General features: G+C 36.5%; 1 protein-coding gene across 1 annotated transcript; it reads left to right on the forward strand.

Moving 5' to 3' along the window:
* Nucleotides 1-510: 510 nt before the first annotated feature.
* Nucleotides 511-15062, forward strand: FIG4 (FIG4 phosphoinositide 5-phosphatase; the record flags this gene model as incomplete). Its single annotated transcript, XM_010149486.1, has 9 exons — nt 511-639; nt 2126-2226; nt 2617-2779; nt 3422-3519; nt 5377-5510; nt 7440-7556; nt 9052-9097; nt 10670-10818; nt 14896-15062. Coding segments are annotated over 9 exons (1104 nt in total), but the record flags the coding sequence as incomplete, so codon positions are not given.
* Nucleotides 15063-15440: the final 378 nt, after the last annotated feature.

Consider the following 15440-nt stretch of genomic DNA (forward strand, 5'->3'; position numbering starts at 1 on the left):
TCCCTCGACCTGCTGGCCACGCTATAAAGTCTTCTCACACCTTAGAAATTATGTGACAAGGGGATTGACATGCTTTCAATAAAGGGAGCCAGGGCTATGCATGGTCTTCCAGAGCCTACCAGGTAACTCCAGAGGTGACCCAGAATTGAAAAGCTTATGCCTTAACTGCAATTCGCAACTTGATTTATTTCCTGTGTTTTCATATTTTCGGTGGCCGCCATGCAGAGATTTCAGTACTGGAAGTATCAGGAACTTCTGCATGAAGGCACTCAGATAACACAGTGACTGGCAACCATAGACAAATTGGAAATCTTTGTAAATGCTAAGCTTTAGCATGTGTCTGAAGTTATCTGTCTTTAGCAATCTTCAAGGATGTGAGGAAATCATATGTTGAATTGCAGTCAAGGTAAAATCGAATTAAAGATCTAATGACACAGATTTTAAAACAGTCCAATGCAGGAAAACTTTTTTCTTAATTCCTAATGCATTTTCATTGTAACGACTTCCTAGGTGTGTTTGGGATTTGCAGTAAGCCTTACGAAAAGTACGTGTGGAATGGCAAGCTTCTGGAGGTGGTAAAAAATACTGTTCATCGTGACTGGCTGCTGTATATTATTCATGGATTCTGTGGGCAATCAAGTATCCTTGTACTGTTGTAACGAATGTTGGTTTATCAACTTTATAAGTTTGAAGGTGTGAAATACATTTAGTTATTTCTTTGTCATGTAAATACTGTTCAATTTTAGAATTATTCATTGGCTTTTATTTTCATTAGTTTTCTATGGCTGAGCAGGAATATGTTGATGTTCTTATTACAAGGTCCTGACACAGGTAGACTAGATTCTTAGTGAGGCACTGTTTGTAAGCATGGGTTTTAGTAATAAAGAACTGCAGAGGATTTTAAAGCTCAGCTGTATTTTTAACTGATATTTGAGAAAGGGGAGAAAAACCAAACAACTGAATTGCTGACATAGAAATGTTCTCTTACTAATCACCTTTAAAACATTTTTTTAGTAACTGAGATTTGCAGAAATTATCTTTCTGTTGAAGGTGATGATAGAACTTTATGCTTCCTGTGTGAAATGTTAAGTAAACACTAGAACATCTAAAAATATTTTTTTTCCTGACTATATATCATTTAAAGTGGGTAATAGGTCTATGTGCATTGTAGTAGTAGAAGCCGCCCAAATGCATATCACACTCCAAAGAAATGTCATGTCATCATCTTAGCTGCTAAAAATTTAGTATATTTGAGAGTCACTATATTTTAATCATCAACAGTATCATATTACACAGCTTCTCTGGGCAACCTGTTCCAGTGCCTCACCACCCTTTCCGTGAAGAACTTCTTTCTGATGTCCAATCTAAACCTCCCCACTTTCAATTTAAACCCATTACCCCTTGTCCTGTCACTACAGGCCCTTGTAAAAAGTCCCCCCCAGCTTCCTTGTAGCCCCTTCAGGTACTGGAAGGTGCTATAAGGTCTCTCCGGAGCCTCCTCTTCTCCAAGCTGAAGAAGTCAATTCTCTCAGCCTTTCATCACAGGAGAGGTGCTCCAATCACAGGAGAGGAAGCAGTGATTGTCACATGACATCTGATTCTCTCTTTTTTGTTTTTAATAAAAAATAAAAAGCCTAGGAGAAAGCCATCACTACATCCATAGCTGTTTGCTTCTGGCTTTCAGTTGGTGTTACTTAAGTAGTTGAAAATTTATCTTCTTTTCCATCAAATAGTTAAAGGGGGACTAATATACCTGATATGAAAGTAGAAGCTCCTGGGCTTTAATCCCAGTATTCACAAAAGCAGTATTTGCAGCCCAAGGTGAATCTTGCCTCCATTATCACTTTGTAAAATAGAAATACTTCTTTTCTGCATGTTGTGAAAAGTGGTTGATATATTTTAATGCAGATTCCCTTTTCAGAGTTCTTCAAAACAGTTGTTGAAAATGGCAGTGCTCTTGCTCATCTGCAAAAAAACTTTGGAAGTGATACTCATCACTGTTAAGGAGATTTTAGTAAATCAGATGTTTCACTTTTATACAGCTTTCTTAGAATTTATTTTTGCTCGCATGAAGTAATTGAACAAAATTTGTACTTGACAGGTAAACCTTAACTTCTTTTTAAAGAACTGTTAATATATGGTCGCCCTATATATGTCACTCTGATAGCCAGAAGATCAAGCAAATTTGCTGGAACACGTTTTCTGAAACGAGGAGCAAACTGTGAGGTAAATGAAATGTGGGTTTAAGGCTTCCTCTCTGCCCCCCCAACAATAGGAAAGCTTGAGCTTGACTAACTGGAGAACTTATATGTTTTAGAGCGTTGTTCGGGCTTTGTTAGTAAATTGTGCTATTAGATAACATTATCACAACTCTAATTGAATTTTAATTTAGATAATAATGCTGTTCTTCAAACAGTGACTCTTAATCGGCAGGTTTTTTTTACGCTTAAAGTTATTTCCCAAATAGAGAAAAAAAATCTGATAAAATACATTTAGGGACAAATGGGAATTTAAACTTCAGTGGTGTTGTCACTGCTATGATTTTGTGGTTTACAGTTTAATTGTACTCTGTAATGATCAGTTTGTCTACATCATGTGTATTTCTCTTTGTTTTAGGGAGATGTTGCCAATGAAGTGGAAACTGAACAAATACTTTATGATGCTTCAGTCATGTCATTTTCTGCGGGGAGTTATTCTTCCTATGTTCAGGTTCGAGGATCTGTCCCTCTGTACTGGTCTCAAGATATTTCAACTATGATGCCTAAGCCACCCATAACGTGTATGTACAGATTATTCTTTGTGGTAGTTTATGGTTAGCGCAGTGTCCTAAAGAAACACCTGAGAGAGTCAAGGAAAACTACATTTGTAAAAATTAGTAAATTGTCTATGCATTTTGTCTTTGGGAAGCTATAATTTAAGGTAAACCAATATTCTTTATAGTAAACATCATGACATACAAACATTCAACCAAAAAAAAGCTGCATTTGATGAAATTGATTAGAAAAAAAATCTCCGTCTTAGACTTTACATTCAGAAATGGAATATGAAAAACTTATGTTTCAAGAAGTTCACTTTCTTAGGGCTTATTATTTTGTATAGGAAGATGCAATTTTGTATCTTTGTATTGTGAGTACAATTTTGAACCTGTTGAAAATGGTGAAAAACATCTCAGTTGAGTTTAATGGGGCCAGAATAATTGTACTTAGTAAGCATCTCATGAGAGTTTTTGGTTAACTCACTTCCAATTTGGAAAGGGGAAGATTTTTTTCACAGCTTTTGCATGAAAAGAGGGGAGAATATGTGATTGTGTCATTATTATTAGAGAACTAGTATGTAGTTTGTGAAGAGTACTTTTAAGGGAAAATTATTTAAGTGACTACAGTTCACTTAATGTAGTCCTGAATATATGTATTTGTTGCAGTGGACCAAGCAGATCCTTTTGCACATGTTGCTGCTCTTCACTTTGACCAAATGCTTCAGAGATTTGGCTCTCCCATTATCATTTTGAATCTTGTGAAGGTAAAATATTTTGAATATGTTCTATATGTTTTCTAATTTTTCAATAAGATGCTTATTTCTGTATAGTCTCTATATAGACTAAAGGTCCAAATAAATTTACCAGTAAACTTAAGTTAGCACTAAAAAATGCTAAAATAGTATGGTTTCATGCAAAGTGAGGTTTGTAGACTTCTTGACACAGGTAACTGAGTTATTTGAAATACTGTGATTATTACAATGAAGACTTATCTTCTGTTCTTTGCTCAGTCTGGTAGAGTCATGGAAGTAGGAGCGGGAGAGAAAACTGAAGCATCTGATGCTGACAGTGGCACCAGGGCTGGACTAATGGGGGAGCTTAATGATTTCTACAGTTATTCAGTTCACTGCTGCCTGAGAGGCTGTGGTACAAAGCCTGGTTCTGAGTTGCCCTGTAATTTTGGCTACTATGTCTTATATTTGTGGTTTTGTGTGGTTTTGGGATTTTTTTTTTCTGTTCTGATCCAGACATTTTCTGTGATAGTGTCTGATTCCATATTTGAGTTTAATGTATTGATTTGTTTTGCTTTAATTGTATCTTACTTCTTTTTAGTCTTTAAAAAAATATTTAATTCATCATGTTGTAGAACTGTATGCAGTAGAAAAATATATTTTATGTGCATGAAGGATCTGTTCCTAGGATAAAAAAGAGGGAAAATACGAAAGAAAAGCTTTTAAAACTCTTCTCATAAATGGCAGCTAGATAACCTACTTTGTTTCTAGAAGCTTCCCTGTGTAGGAGTGCTTTTAAGACTCTCCAAGAGTCTGTGGAATCAACTTAGGATAGCATTTGTTGACAAAAAAAATAATTTTTATCTCTTGCAGCCATAGCTTTCAAAACCCTTTGTGATAGTGTGAGTCTGGGCTCACATGACCTTGACACGTGAATTATATGCTTTTATTCACAGGACTGCTACGGTGGCTGAAAATGCATCTACATTTCCCTCTCTGTGGATGCTTGATGCTAAGATGATAAAATTCATGTTCCTTTATTACTTTATGTACCGCTTAAAAAAAAAAAAAAAAGGAGGGAAGGGGAAGCCTCCAAACCTGAACACCCTGTTTTTGGATGTTGCTGTTGCTTTTACACAAATGCCAAGTTTCTGTCTCCAGTACTTTTATTATTTGATTTCTTAAATGTTGATGAAACATAAATCTATGTCGTCTTCTCTCTGTGTATCCTAGAAACTTGTTAACTAGCAATGAATGTATTAGGCTTCCCTTGGGGTGGTTTATTTATGACTACTATCATATATTTAAAGCAGTTTCTATAAGTTCAGTATAGGTTTTACTTTGGATGGAGTTGAGACGAAGGCCATGTTAATATGTAATGCCAAAATGTATGGTATAATCAGAGAATGGCAAGATAATACTATTTTTTTTTAATTATTGCAAGGCTGGGAGATGGGAGCTGTTGTTCCCAGAAGAACAAATTCTTGCTGAAGAATTTGCCAGGATCCTCTTGTACCGCAGAACTGAGTTGGATACTTTCATTTTTGTCTGTCCTTTTCCTTCTCTTTTGTCTTTGTCCGTTTCCACCGTATAACCACTTTTGTTTCCTTGTGGTTCTATTTGCTCTTCTAGGGCTTTATTTTTCAGCCAATGACTGTGGACAGCTGAGTTAGGTAAATTTTACTGCTAATACATCAGCTGTTAAAAACCCAGCAGGTTTAGGTTTTTCTGTCTTCTCTGTTATTAATTGTAATAATTATGAAGAACTGCCCATTGTTGCAACAGCTTCCACTTTAATATGTGTTATGTATACATACATGTATAGGTTTACAGTTTACATACATTTGTTAATGAAAATCGTAATGTTAACTTCCCTTTCTTCTTCTAAAGGAACGTGAAAAAAGAAAGCATGAAAGAATTCTTAGTGAAGAACTTGTTGCTGCTGTGACATATCTCAACCAGTTTTTACCCCCAGAACATGCAATTATATATATACCCTGGGATATGGCCAAATACACTAAAAGGTAGAAAAGATCCTTCCTTGCACTAGTGCTCGTAGGCACAATACAAATAACAGTGTGCTACTGAGTGTCCCTCTCTTCAGCTGAACGTAGATTGGGAATGATGGGAGAATTTTATGAAGATCTGGGGACAGAATAAAACCTCATCTTTTTGAAGAATTTTTAGTGTTTGTGTGCTTTCTTACCAAAGTGGAGCAAGGCCTGAAAATTTTGAAATTCCCTGCAAAAGAAAATTTTAGAGAAAAGCCACCAAAAAGCCATCAACAATGTTTGTATTTTGAATTAGCCAAAATGCTGCATTTTGTCAAGTGTTCCATTTCAGTCATTGAATTTATTCAGTCACAGAATTTTGGAAATCAAGGGATTTCATATCAATAATTTTTTTTTCCATTTCCTCTTCCAAAAGGAGGTGAGGGCATTAATTTCAGTGTTACAAAACATTTAGATTAGTAGAAGCATGTATCTTAGTTACAGAATATATTTGCCTTTGTTTTTACTCCATAATTGTGGAGAATAGAATGCAGTACTAGTACCCTGTGAAAAAGATGATTGTGTTCCTAAATATAGAAATACTTACAAGATACAAACATTTTAAATCTACAGGTATAAACAGCTATTCTTAAGTAGCACACAACTCCGTTGTAACATTCTCTGACCAGCGTAGGCCTACGGTATCTTACGCCAAAAATTGTAGAAGAATGACAGGAATTGTTGGCTCAACTTTCCGGTATCTGTTACTGTATCAGTAACAATGGAAAAACTGGTACGATTCAAAGGGCAGGAATATAATTAATATTTGTAGATAAAATTTTATGAAAAAAGCTGTAGAAATGATCCTTATTCATTATTTGAGATTACAAATTGGTTGATGTGGTTGGTCACGTGGGGTGAAACTGTTACTTTAAAATTTGATGTGGTTTCACATGACGTTTTTATTCTAAAATGTTAGTGTGTACAGTTAAGTGTATATGCAATTGTTTGTGTTACGATTAAATAGGAAATCTCAAAATAAGGCTGGATAACCTTGCAGAAGATACGCTAGATGCCAGTTCTTGGGTTTCATAGGGAGTGATGCTGATGAAGCTTCGTGTTCTGTCCTATACGGGAAATGATTCTAGCTTTAAGCTTGAGTTATATTTATGTACGTATCCCCCCTAGCACAGATACAAAAAACATCTGAGGACTTTGAAGAAGATTAATTATTTATGCAAGCAAGAGATATTTAAGAATGGAAGATAATGTGTATGTCTGCCTAAAGAATTGACAGTTTCAGGAATACTGAAAACGTGTTTGCTTTAACATTGGGTTTTGAAGTAAGTTTGCTGGAAAGTAGTACTGGCAGAAATGTTACAAAATACTGCTTCTATCTCAGCATAAGCAATCTTTAAAAAAGAAATAATGGGGTTTGGTACTTGAAATGTAAACACTGTAATAAAAAATTTGAAAATTATATTAGGACTAAACAGAAGTTAAAGTCCCCAACAATAAATGGATGTATGCCCTGATCTGAGCAGGAGGTGCAGGACATCGTGGTGACCACACACAGAAACAAATGTTACTGAACAAAACAGTACCTTGCAAACAAAATGAGGGAATATGATTTAGCATAAATCATATGAAATCACAGAAAGTTTGGTAGAGGAAAACCATGTGATAAAAAAGTGAAGAAGTTTTTAGATATTTGAAGTCTTCCACATCTGGTTTATGCAATTGTTTCATTAATGAATAAACAAAATTGCTCGGATACCATCAGTGTCTGTCCTAATTCTGCAAAATCTAAGGAAACTACAGACGTAATTACTGTTGGATAAATAAAGCTGTGATGTGAGACTTCCCTTAAATCATTTCTGTTATTTAAAGACTTTCCAATCAGTGAAAACTTTTTTAGTATCAAACTATCGTGACTGTGTATTTTTTTTCTTCTCTCCTCAGCAAACTTTGCAATGTCCTTGACAGACTGAATGTGATTGCGGAAAGTGTAGTAAAGAAGACTGGGTTTTTTGTAAATCGACCCGATTCCTACTGCAGTATCTTGCGGCCAGATGAAAAGTACGTGTAATTTAATTGATGCATAATGAATAACATATATTCTGTGGAGAGTTGTCTGGAATTTCTATGTCTATTACATTATTTCTTATATTAAGTCTTAAATTAGTGAGAAAAAATATAGTTTGTTATGAAGTTATAGCTAAAGGATTGCAGTCAGAGGCACATGTTAAGTAATACTAATACACTCAAAAATCTATAGAGATACAATTATGCTGCTGCTCTGCTACTTATAAGGAATTCTTACTTCAAACCATTATATGTAACTTACAGTCTGTGCCATGTGCATTTATATAAAAGTCTTGGATTTTTTTTTTTTTTTTTCACTTTAACCAAAGGATTCCTAAATTTCAGGGCAAATTTAGCAAAGAATACACCGTTTGGATTTTAGTAAGTGGCTTCTTTTGGGGCATACTAATAAGATAACTGTCGTCTAAATGTTACCGAGTCGAGTGTTTTCCAGTGGATTTTATGGTACTCATACATAAAAAATTTAAAACTTTTTTTAAAAATAGAAATTGTATTTGCTTAGACTGTTGCACAAGTACAGTGATTTAATCAGCTGAATTCTTTCAAGTCCCAAAAAGCCAGAAGTAAAATAACTTCCACATTAAAAGTTCAGTAAATTTTTGATCCAAGTGTTCATGTTAGAGACCTAATTCATCACTCACCTAGTGGGCGTTCATATTTTACATTAAGAGCATCCTTGCCTTTTTAGCATATCTTCATTCAGAAACAGTCCCAGCTAAATCTTAGAGGCTCTCTTGGAGCTTTTCTCTGCCATGCAGTGCCACAACCATGGCGACTGCAAACTAGCCTGAACAAGATCAGTACATCCATGTAATGCTGTGTTCTGTAGGCATAGTCCGGTGAGTCTCAAACGTAGTGTTAAGTTTGCCATAGCAGTGCTGCGGTCAGGCTAGGCTTCTAACTTGAAAATATTCAGCAGTTCAGGGGTTACCTGCATCGAGCATAACTGCTTCTCTACCTCAAAATGGCATTAATTTCTGATTCATGTTCTCTACCTCTGGGGTACAGCTAAGGCCTGCATAGAATGGCAAGACCTGGACAGTATGTATGTATGTATGCAGCATGTACGCCTAGAATCAGTATGAGGGCGAGATTTAAATCAACCAGTTTGTGCCTCTGCCTTCCAGTCATTATTGACATTGTACCTACTGTGATTTTTCTGTACTCAAGACCCAATCTAGCAACACTTGTGTTGCCCTGTTTTATGGGGAACAAAGGAAATATTTTGTATGGCTTTGGAATATTTCTACTTTAAGGCTAGATTTTTTTGCATGCAGTTTAAATACAAAAGCTAGAGCATTCACCTCTTTCTGTTATTCAGGGATATCACATTTGCTTTGTGGCAGGTTTTTTAATTGTCACTCTTTTTCACTGAGCAGGTTGATACATGGTATGATCTGGTTTTGGTGTGCGGGTTTGGGGTTTCTTCTAATGATTTGTAAGTAATTCTGGTTTGTTTCCCTTTCAGGTGGAATGAACTGGGAGGTTATGTTGTTTCCACTGGTCGCTTGCAGGTACTAGAATATATTTTATTAATTCATACTTATAGTGGTGTAGATCAGCACTCCCAAAGCACCAGTGAACCATTTCACTTAAACATCAATTGTCTGGTTGCTCTTAAATTAATATTTATAGTAAACAGCATTATTGCAGTCCATCTCAGAAACCCGATTAGGAAATAGGGCTTCAAGTTCTTGGGTGGTACCACAAAACCTTATGCTGTTGGAACTGCATTTTTGCTGGAGGTAGTCTGAGAAATGCTCGTATTTTAAACTAGCTTCCATTGCTACTTAGTCTGTAGGGCTACCAGTGTAGGAGCACTGGTAGCACTACAGCTATCAGCTGCAACATTTCAACAAATCAGATAATACAGTGTCAGATAGAAGAGGTTAAGAATAAGCATACATCGGTATGGTGACATATTCATACATACGAATGGGTTATTAAAAGCATTTTCACCACTGCTGAATTTTCTGTACATTGTTGTAATTTCCATCACTAAAAGAAAACACAGCCAGAAACACTGCTTTTTATAAGGTCAGAAAAGTGGTGACAGAACTGTAGAGTGACGGATTTATAACTGAGTGAATACTCTGAACACTGGGTGAATTCTTAAGAAGCATTAGTTGCTTTTAACTTGCTATTCAAAATTGTGGTTCATGTACATTGGAAAACATGTGACCATTCCTTTACTGTCTGATCACTGGCATATGTTTTCTGAGGGTAGATAAACAGCAGGGTAGATACAATTTGATCAGATTTAAAATAAAGCACATCAACGGGAACTAGATGGTTTTTTAATATTAGTCTTACAGGTTTACCTGTATTAGGGGTATGATTATTGTATCTATCTTGCAACTTAATCATTTGAGGTAGTCAAATGAGTCAATCATAGGCATACTATGTAAGCACTTGGAGTCACACCCAAAAAGTGCTTCTTTATTAAGAAGACAAAAGTTTAGCTGGCTAGGTGTCATGTAGCCACATATATCTGAGCAGAAGAATTCCCCATGCTATTATATTAAAATATGATTCTTGCAGCTGCACAGATAACAGATATGCACCCATAACTTTCTGTGTGCATTGGGGAATTGAAAAATGGAAGTGCAAGCAGTAAAAAAGAGTATGTGACCTTCAACAAAGTCTTCATATGTGTTGCTCCAAGTGTGGAAAGCTTAAAATAAAAGCATCATCATGGTAGAACCATAACAGGCTGAAAGTGTGCTTATTTTTTGCAGTAGGTACAGCATACTTGAAAGTAAGACCTTCTTCACTGAAATAACACAGCCTTTCTTTTTAAGGTACATCTTTAGGGCTGTCTGTAAATTGAAGGAGAGATGCAATCTCTGTGATGATAGAAGCAAGAATATTTTGAAAGTAGGACTTAAGCAGTGTGATGTAGCTTGCTAGAGACAAATTGCTTTTTAGGGTTTTTTAAAATGTCTTTGCTTAAATTTTTGTGAACTGACATAAAATTCAGTATTTGAGATTTGACAAGTCTTTGGATAGTAGGGCAGAAAAGTAATAATCATGAGTGTAGTAATTTGTTAATTAATAAAAATCTTTTATTTGGATTGCTTTACCAGACTGGAGTTCTCCGAACCAACTGCGTGGATTGTTTGGATCGCACTAACACAGCCCAATTTATGGTGGGAAAATGTGCTTTGGCATACCAACTCTATTCGTTGGGATTGATCGATAAGCCTAATTTACAATTTGATACAGATGCTGTTAGGTAAGATATATTAATAAAGCATGTCATGGTTTTATTTTTAAATGAAGTGTAAAGAGATTTAGGAAACGTATGTCTATATAGAAGAGTGCAATTCTTTCTTTTGGAGTGATTTAACAGTGTTTATTCCTGCAAGTTTAAAAAATCATCCATACTTGAAATTTTCTTGAGGAAATCCAGTCATGCTGAAAACTTGCGCTTCTGGAAGAGTATGTTAGGCTTCTCAAAAGGTAACTGCTTGATCTTCAGTCTTTTTATATGCCTAAACTTAAAGTGAATAGTTTCCATTTTGAATAAATGGGCAAAACCCCCACCCCAGTCTTTTACACTTCAGTTGCTTGAGTGAAATGCAAAAAAAAAAAACAACCGCGGAACACAAACAGACAAACAAAACCTCCTGAAATGAGTACATGCTTTTGTGGAGAATGCCAAACTGATACTTGTGTAGAAGTACATCCTACCTTGCTATTTCATGTTTTTGCTTTGGAAAAATTTTGTGCTTTTTGGTTTATTGAAGGAAAGTTTTCAGCAAAATTATTCTCTCAGATCAAGTATCAGCGATACTTACGCAAGCATCCTCAAACCATTTAAGAAAACCGAGCGTTTAAATTGAAATGCTCTGGGAGTCAGGGGGAACAAAGCTATTTAACTTGTGAATATGCTTCAGAAATTAATGTGAGAGTCCTTGAATTGATTGGTTTTATTTCTTATACCTGTTGTTACTGTAAAACTTAGGGCTTCGTTGCTGGTTTTGACAAGTGGTTTGTTGGTGTTAGAACATAGAGATCTAACTTGTATTTCAAAAAAGACCTTGGTCTTTTCTTACTCAGTCTCCCTGTCCCTTTACTCAAGATGCACCTTCAGTCCCGCTCCTTTCTCCCATTAGCTTCGAGCACTTCCCTGGGGCCAGGAGCTGGTGTGTGCCACAGCATTGGTCTCACATGCAGCGTGTTGGTTCACTGTGTGAGTGGTGGCTCCTGGCCTCTGTCCGATGGCCAGGACGAGCACCCATTGGCTGGCTTCCTCGGTGCGCTAGCAATGCCTCTCATCCACCATTGTCCCAGCTGCCGCGTGCTGTGTGCTTACCTCTGGGAACAGGCAACTGCTGCTGCGAATACCAGTTCCCATGTAGCCCACTGGGGACTTGGCAATCAGGACTGTTCGGTTCTAGCCAGATGGGATCAGGAGGTGGACAGGTCTCTTACCTCCACTCTCTGTGGTGTCCCCTACAGCTGCCACTTATTTCAGCACTTCAGGCTGCATCTTACTATCTTTCTTTAAGCTTCACCACCTTTCCCTTTCATCTCCCCCTAACAAAATCCCTCCGTTGCTTCCCGCTACAAGCGTCCTGTTTCTTGTCTATCTTCTCCTCTCCCTCCTGTGCCACCTCTGTGCCTCAGCCACCCAAATTTCCATCTCTTACCATCATCTACTAAGATTATAGTAGTTGTGTTGTCTCTGATTTTCCTGATAGTGTGTTTCTCATTATCCCTCTGAAATGTAGCTATTAGTCTGGCATAAAAGGCTACTTTTATCTGGCCGCATTTTACTTTTTCTTTTCTTCGTTGTGCTAGATCTGAAACTAATTTTGTCATCTGTTGAGACTTGTTTCTGAATTACTGTATTTGGAATAATTTAAACATCCTGCTTCATAATGCAATGAGTTCAGACAGGCATGTGCTGTACTGTCTCTCCGTTGTGTGCTCTTTCACTTTGACCTCCTGCATCCTTGTTCCCCGCACTGTCTCACATCGAGTATCTGCTGCCTGCATGTTGTTCTTCTTCATTTACTCCCTTCTAACTGGACAAAATGCTAATCTGTAGCAGTCTGTCTTCCTTAATTTAGCTAAAGTGTCTGAAATACTAGCTTTTCTTTGTGTTCTTTGACTGTCCTTACACTTCTGATTTTTCTCATACAGTTTCACTGGCTGGGTACAATCCAGAATTTCTATCGAACCAGATTTCTGAAGTCAGCGTTTTCTTACAGTTGGCCATCCTGAAGGATGAAAGAACCATATGTCTTGAACAGACCAATTTTGTGTCTAGCAAGATTAATATTCTTAATGATGGGACCGTTTCTGCAAGCTGTATTTCTTAGTGATTCCTTTAACATAATTGTTGTATCTAGGAAGTTTCCTAAACTGTATATTAGCAGCTTTTTATCATACGTAGTTAACAACTACTCTCTCAACAGAAGACTGGTCCTTGACTGCAGGCTTAATATTTTGAGGCTGTGGAAGGGTAATTTAATTCTACAAGTCCTTTTCAAATCAAGTGGATCAATGTCTGTAATGAATTTAAAGTTTTTAGCTTTCTGTGAACCTTTATCAAAGGGTCATTGTAACTCCGTTCATCAATCCCTCATGGTTGACTGGGAAATTTCTGAGAGTGGTATCATCCTTTTACCTGTCAGTTACTGTCTTCAACCAACTTTTTAGCTTTCAGCTGTCCAGGATTGCTGTCTTTCCTCTTGTGGTTTTTTGGGGGGTTCTGTTTGGTTTTTTTAAGCCCAAAACAACAAAACCGAAGAAACAAACAGAATATTCTCATACATGCCATCATGAGCTCTTAACAGTTTGTGTGGAGGCAAGTGGTTTGGGTGGGGGTTTTGTTTGTTTGTTGTTTTGTTGTGTGGTTTTATTTTTGCTTTGCTTCTGTTTGGTGGGGTTTTTTGGGGGGCTTTTTGTTTTGGTTTGGTTTTTCTAAGTTAATAGGCATTTGTTTCTTCCTAGTGGAGCTGTTTGTACTCAACCTTGGGCAGATTTGATGGTCATCTTTTTTTTTTTATAGAAATAGATTTGCTGCTCAGATAAGTGTTCTTCATCCAGAACCTTTTGATGAGGACTTAAGTCAGATGGTTGCTGGGTTACTTATGCAGTACTATCCCTTTATTGCATATGCTTTTGTTGTTGGTTTGTTTTTTTTTTTAATGGTGGTCCTGTTGTTGCTGCTGTTTTGCTTATTTCTACTCTTTTCTCCACTCTTAAGGACTTTCTTCTCAGATACTACAGTGTATCACATGCAGATGTCTGAGTTATTGTGTTTTGATACACTGATGTGAGATACATTTCCACAGATGTGGGTGTTGGTGTTTTTGTTTGGGTTTTTTGGTCGATTTTGGGGTTGTTTTGCCTCTTAACTACACTTTCAGCCTTTTTCAGCAAGACATTGTCCTTGTCATTTTCTTGCTCAAGCAAGGCCATAGCTTCCATAGCTTCCATTTCTGAGAAGCACTTCTCAGTCCGTTATCTTTTAGACTGGATGTCATCTCCTTAGGATAGCCTTGTTTTCTGAGACTTTTGGCTTGTTTTTGTCATTGATGGGGTGCTTCTTGGTAATTTTTGTAGTTTGGACTGCTCTAAGTTTGGAGTCTACTGTCAACTACATGATGTTAGAGGACTGTGTTGCTTTTAGCCAGCTCTCCTTGATCATCTTAGCAGCTGACTCTTTCTTCCTTCTTACATCATGTTTTTCTGGCCCTAGCAAATGGTATCTGACTGCCCTTCGCATTTCTTACAAGTCATGTTTATTCTCTTTGTACCTTTGAGCCAGTATTATCATAACTGGGGATGTTTTTTAAAAGACATGTTAAGTACATTCCCAGTGGACTTCACAGAAAACACAGCCTTCAGATATTGGCATGTTCTGTCTCATTTAGTGTATTTAAAATACCTTAGTTTGTGAAGGTATACGGTTTGTATTCTCCCTGCAGGCTAGTAGGACATACTAATCTTCTCCTTGAATCTACCAAAGTGCATATCCTGTAGTGTGAATTTGTTCTGATATATTATAAATCAGTGAAAATCTTAGACTCTAATCCTTCTTAGTAATGATTGTATCTGAATAAAATTTCCACATACTTATCTGACTAAAGAATAGAGACATAGCTTTATATTTCAGTGTTTGTAAGTCAATAGCATGTTTTATTGGAATACTTGCTTTTGAAAACTGGCAGAATTACTTGGAGGAGAAAATGTATTACTTATTAAACAGAAAGTCGTTTCTATTGTAATACTTCATTATTTTTTCTCTTAAAACCTCTTTTCAGCAGTTTGATAGCATATTTTGCTTTTCCTTCAGATTATTTGAAGAATTATATGAAGATCACGGAGACACGCTTTCTCTGCAATACGGAGGTTCTCAGCTTGTCCACAGAGTAAAAACCTATAGAAAGATAGCCCCATGGACTCAGCATTCCAAAGATATTATGCAAACACTCTCGAGATACTACAGTAATGCTTTCTCAGGTAAATTTAATGTTAAGTGTTTTCTTTTAAGCATTATTTTAAAATCATCTTACTTGTGATGTTTCAATAATCAGCACTATGATGTTATGACAGAGATCCTTTATACTATAATTTCCAAATGGTTTAGTAAAATTTGATGGATATCAAATGAGTACTCTGATTTTATGAAGTCTTTATCTTATGGAAATGAATGTTGTATCATGCAGCCTTAGTTGATAAAAGTTAGTGAACTGATGTAAGAAGTATGTAGAAAATGTATACACGTAGCAACTTGTAGCTGAGTGCACAAACAGATGTTAGGATTTATTATAGTCAATAGGAAATATGAAACTTTCATAAAGGTGAAAATGAATATACCAGACAATTCATTAGGAGGCA

This window comes from Eurypyga helias, unplaced genomic scaffold, assembly GCF_000690775.1.
Source record: "Eurypyga helias isolate BGI_N326 unplaced genomic scaffold, ASM69077v1 scaffold32633, whole genome shotgun sequence".
NCBI lineage: Eukaryota > Metazoa > Chordata > Aves > Eurypygiformes > Eurypygidae > Eurypyga > Eurypyga helias.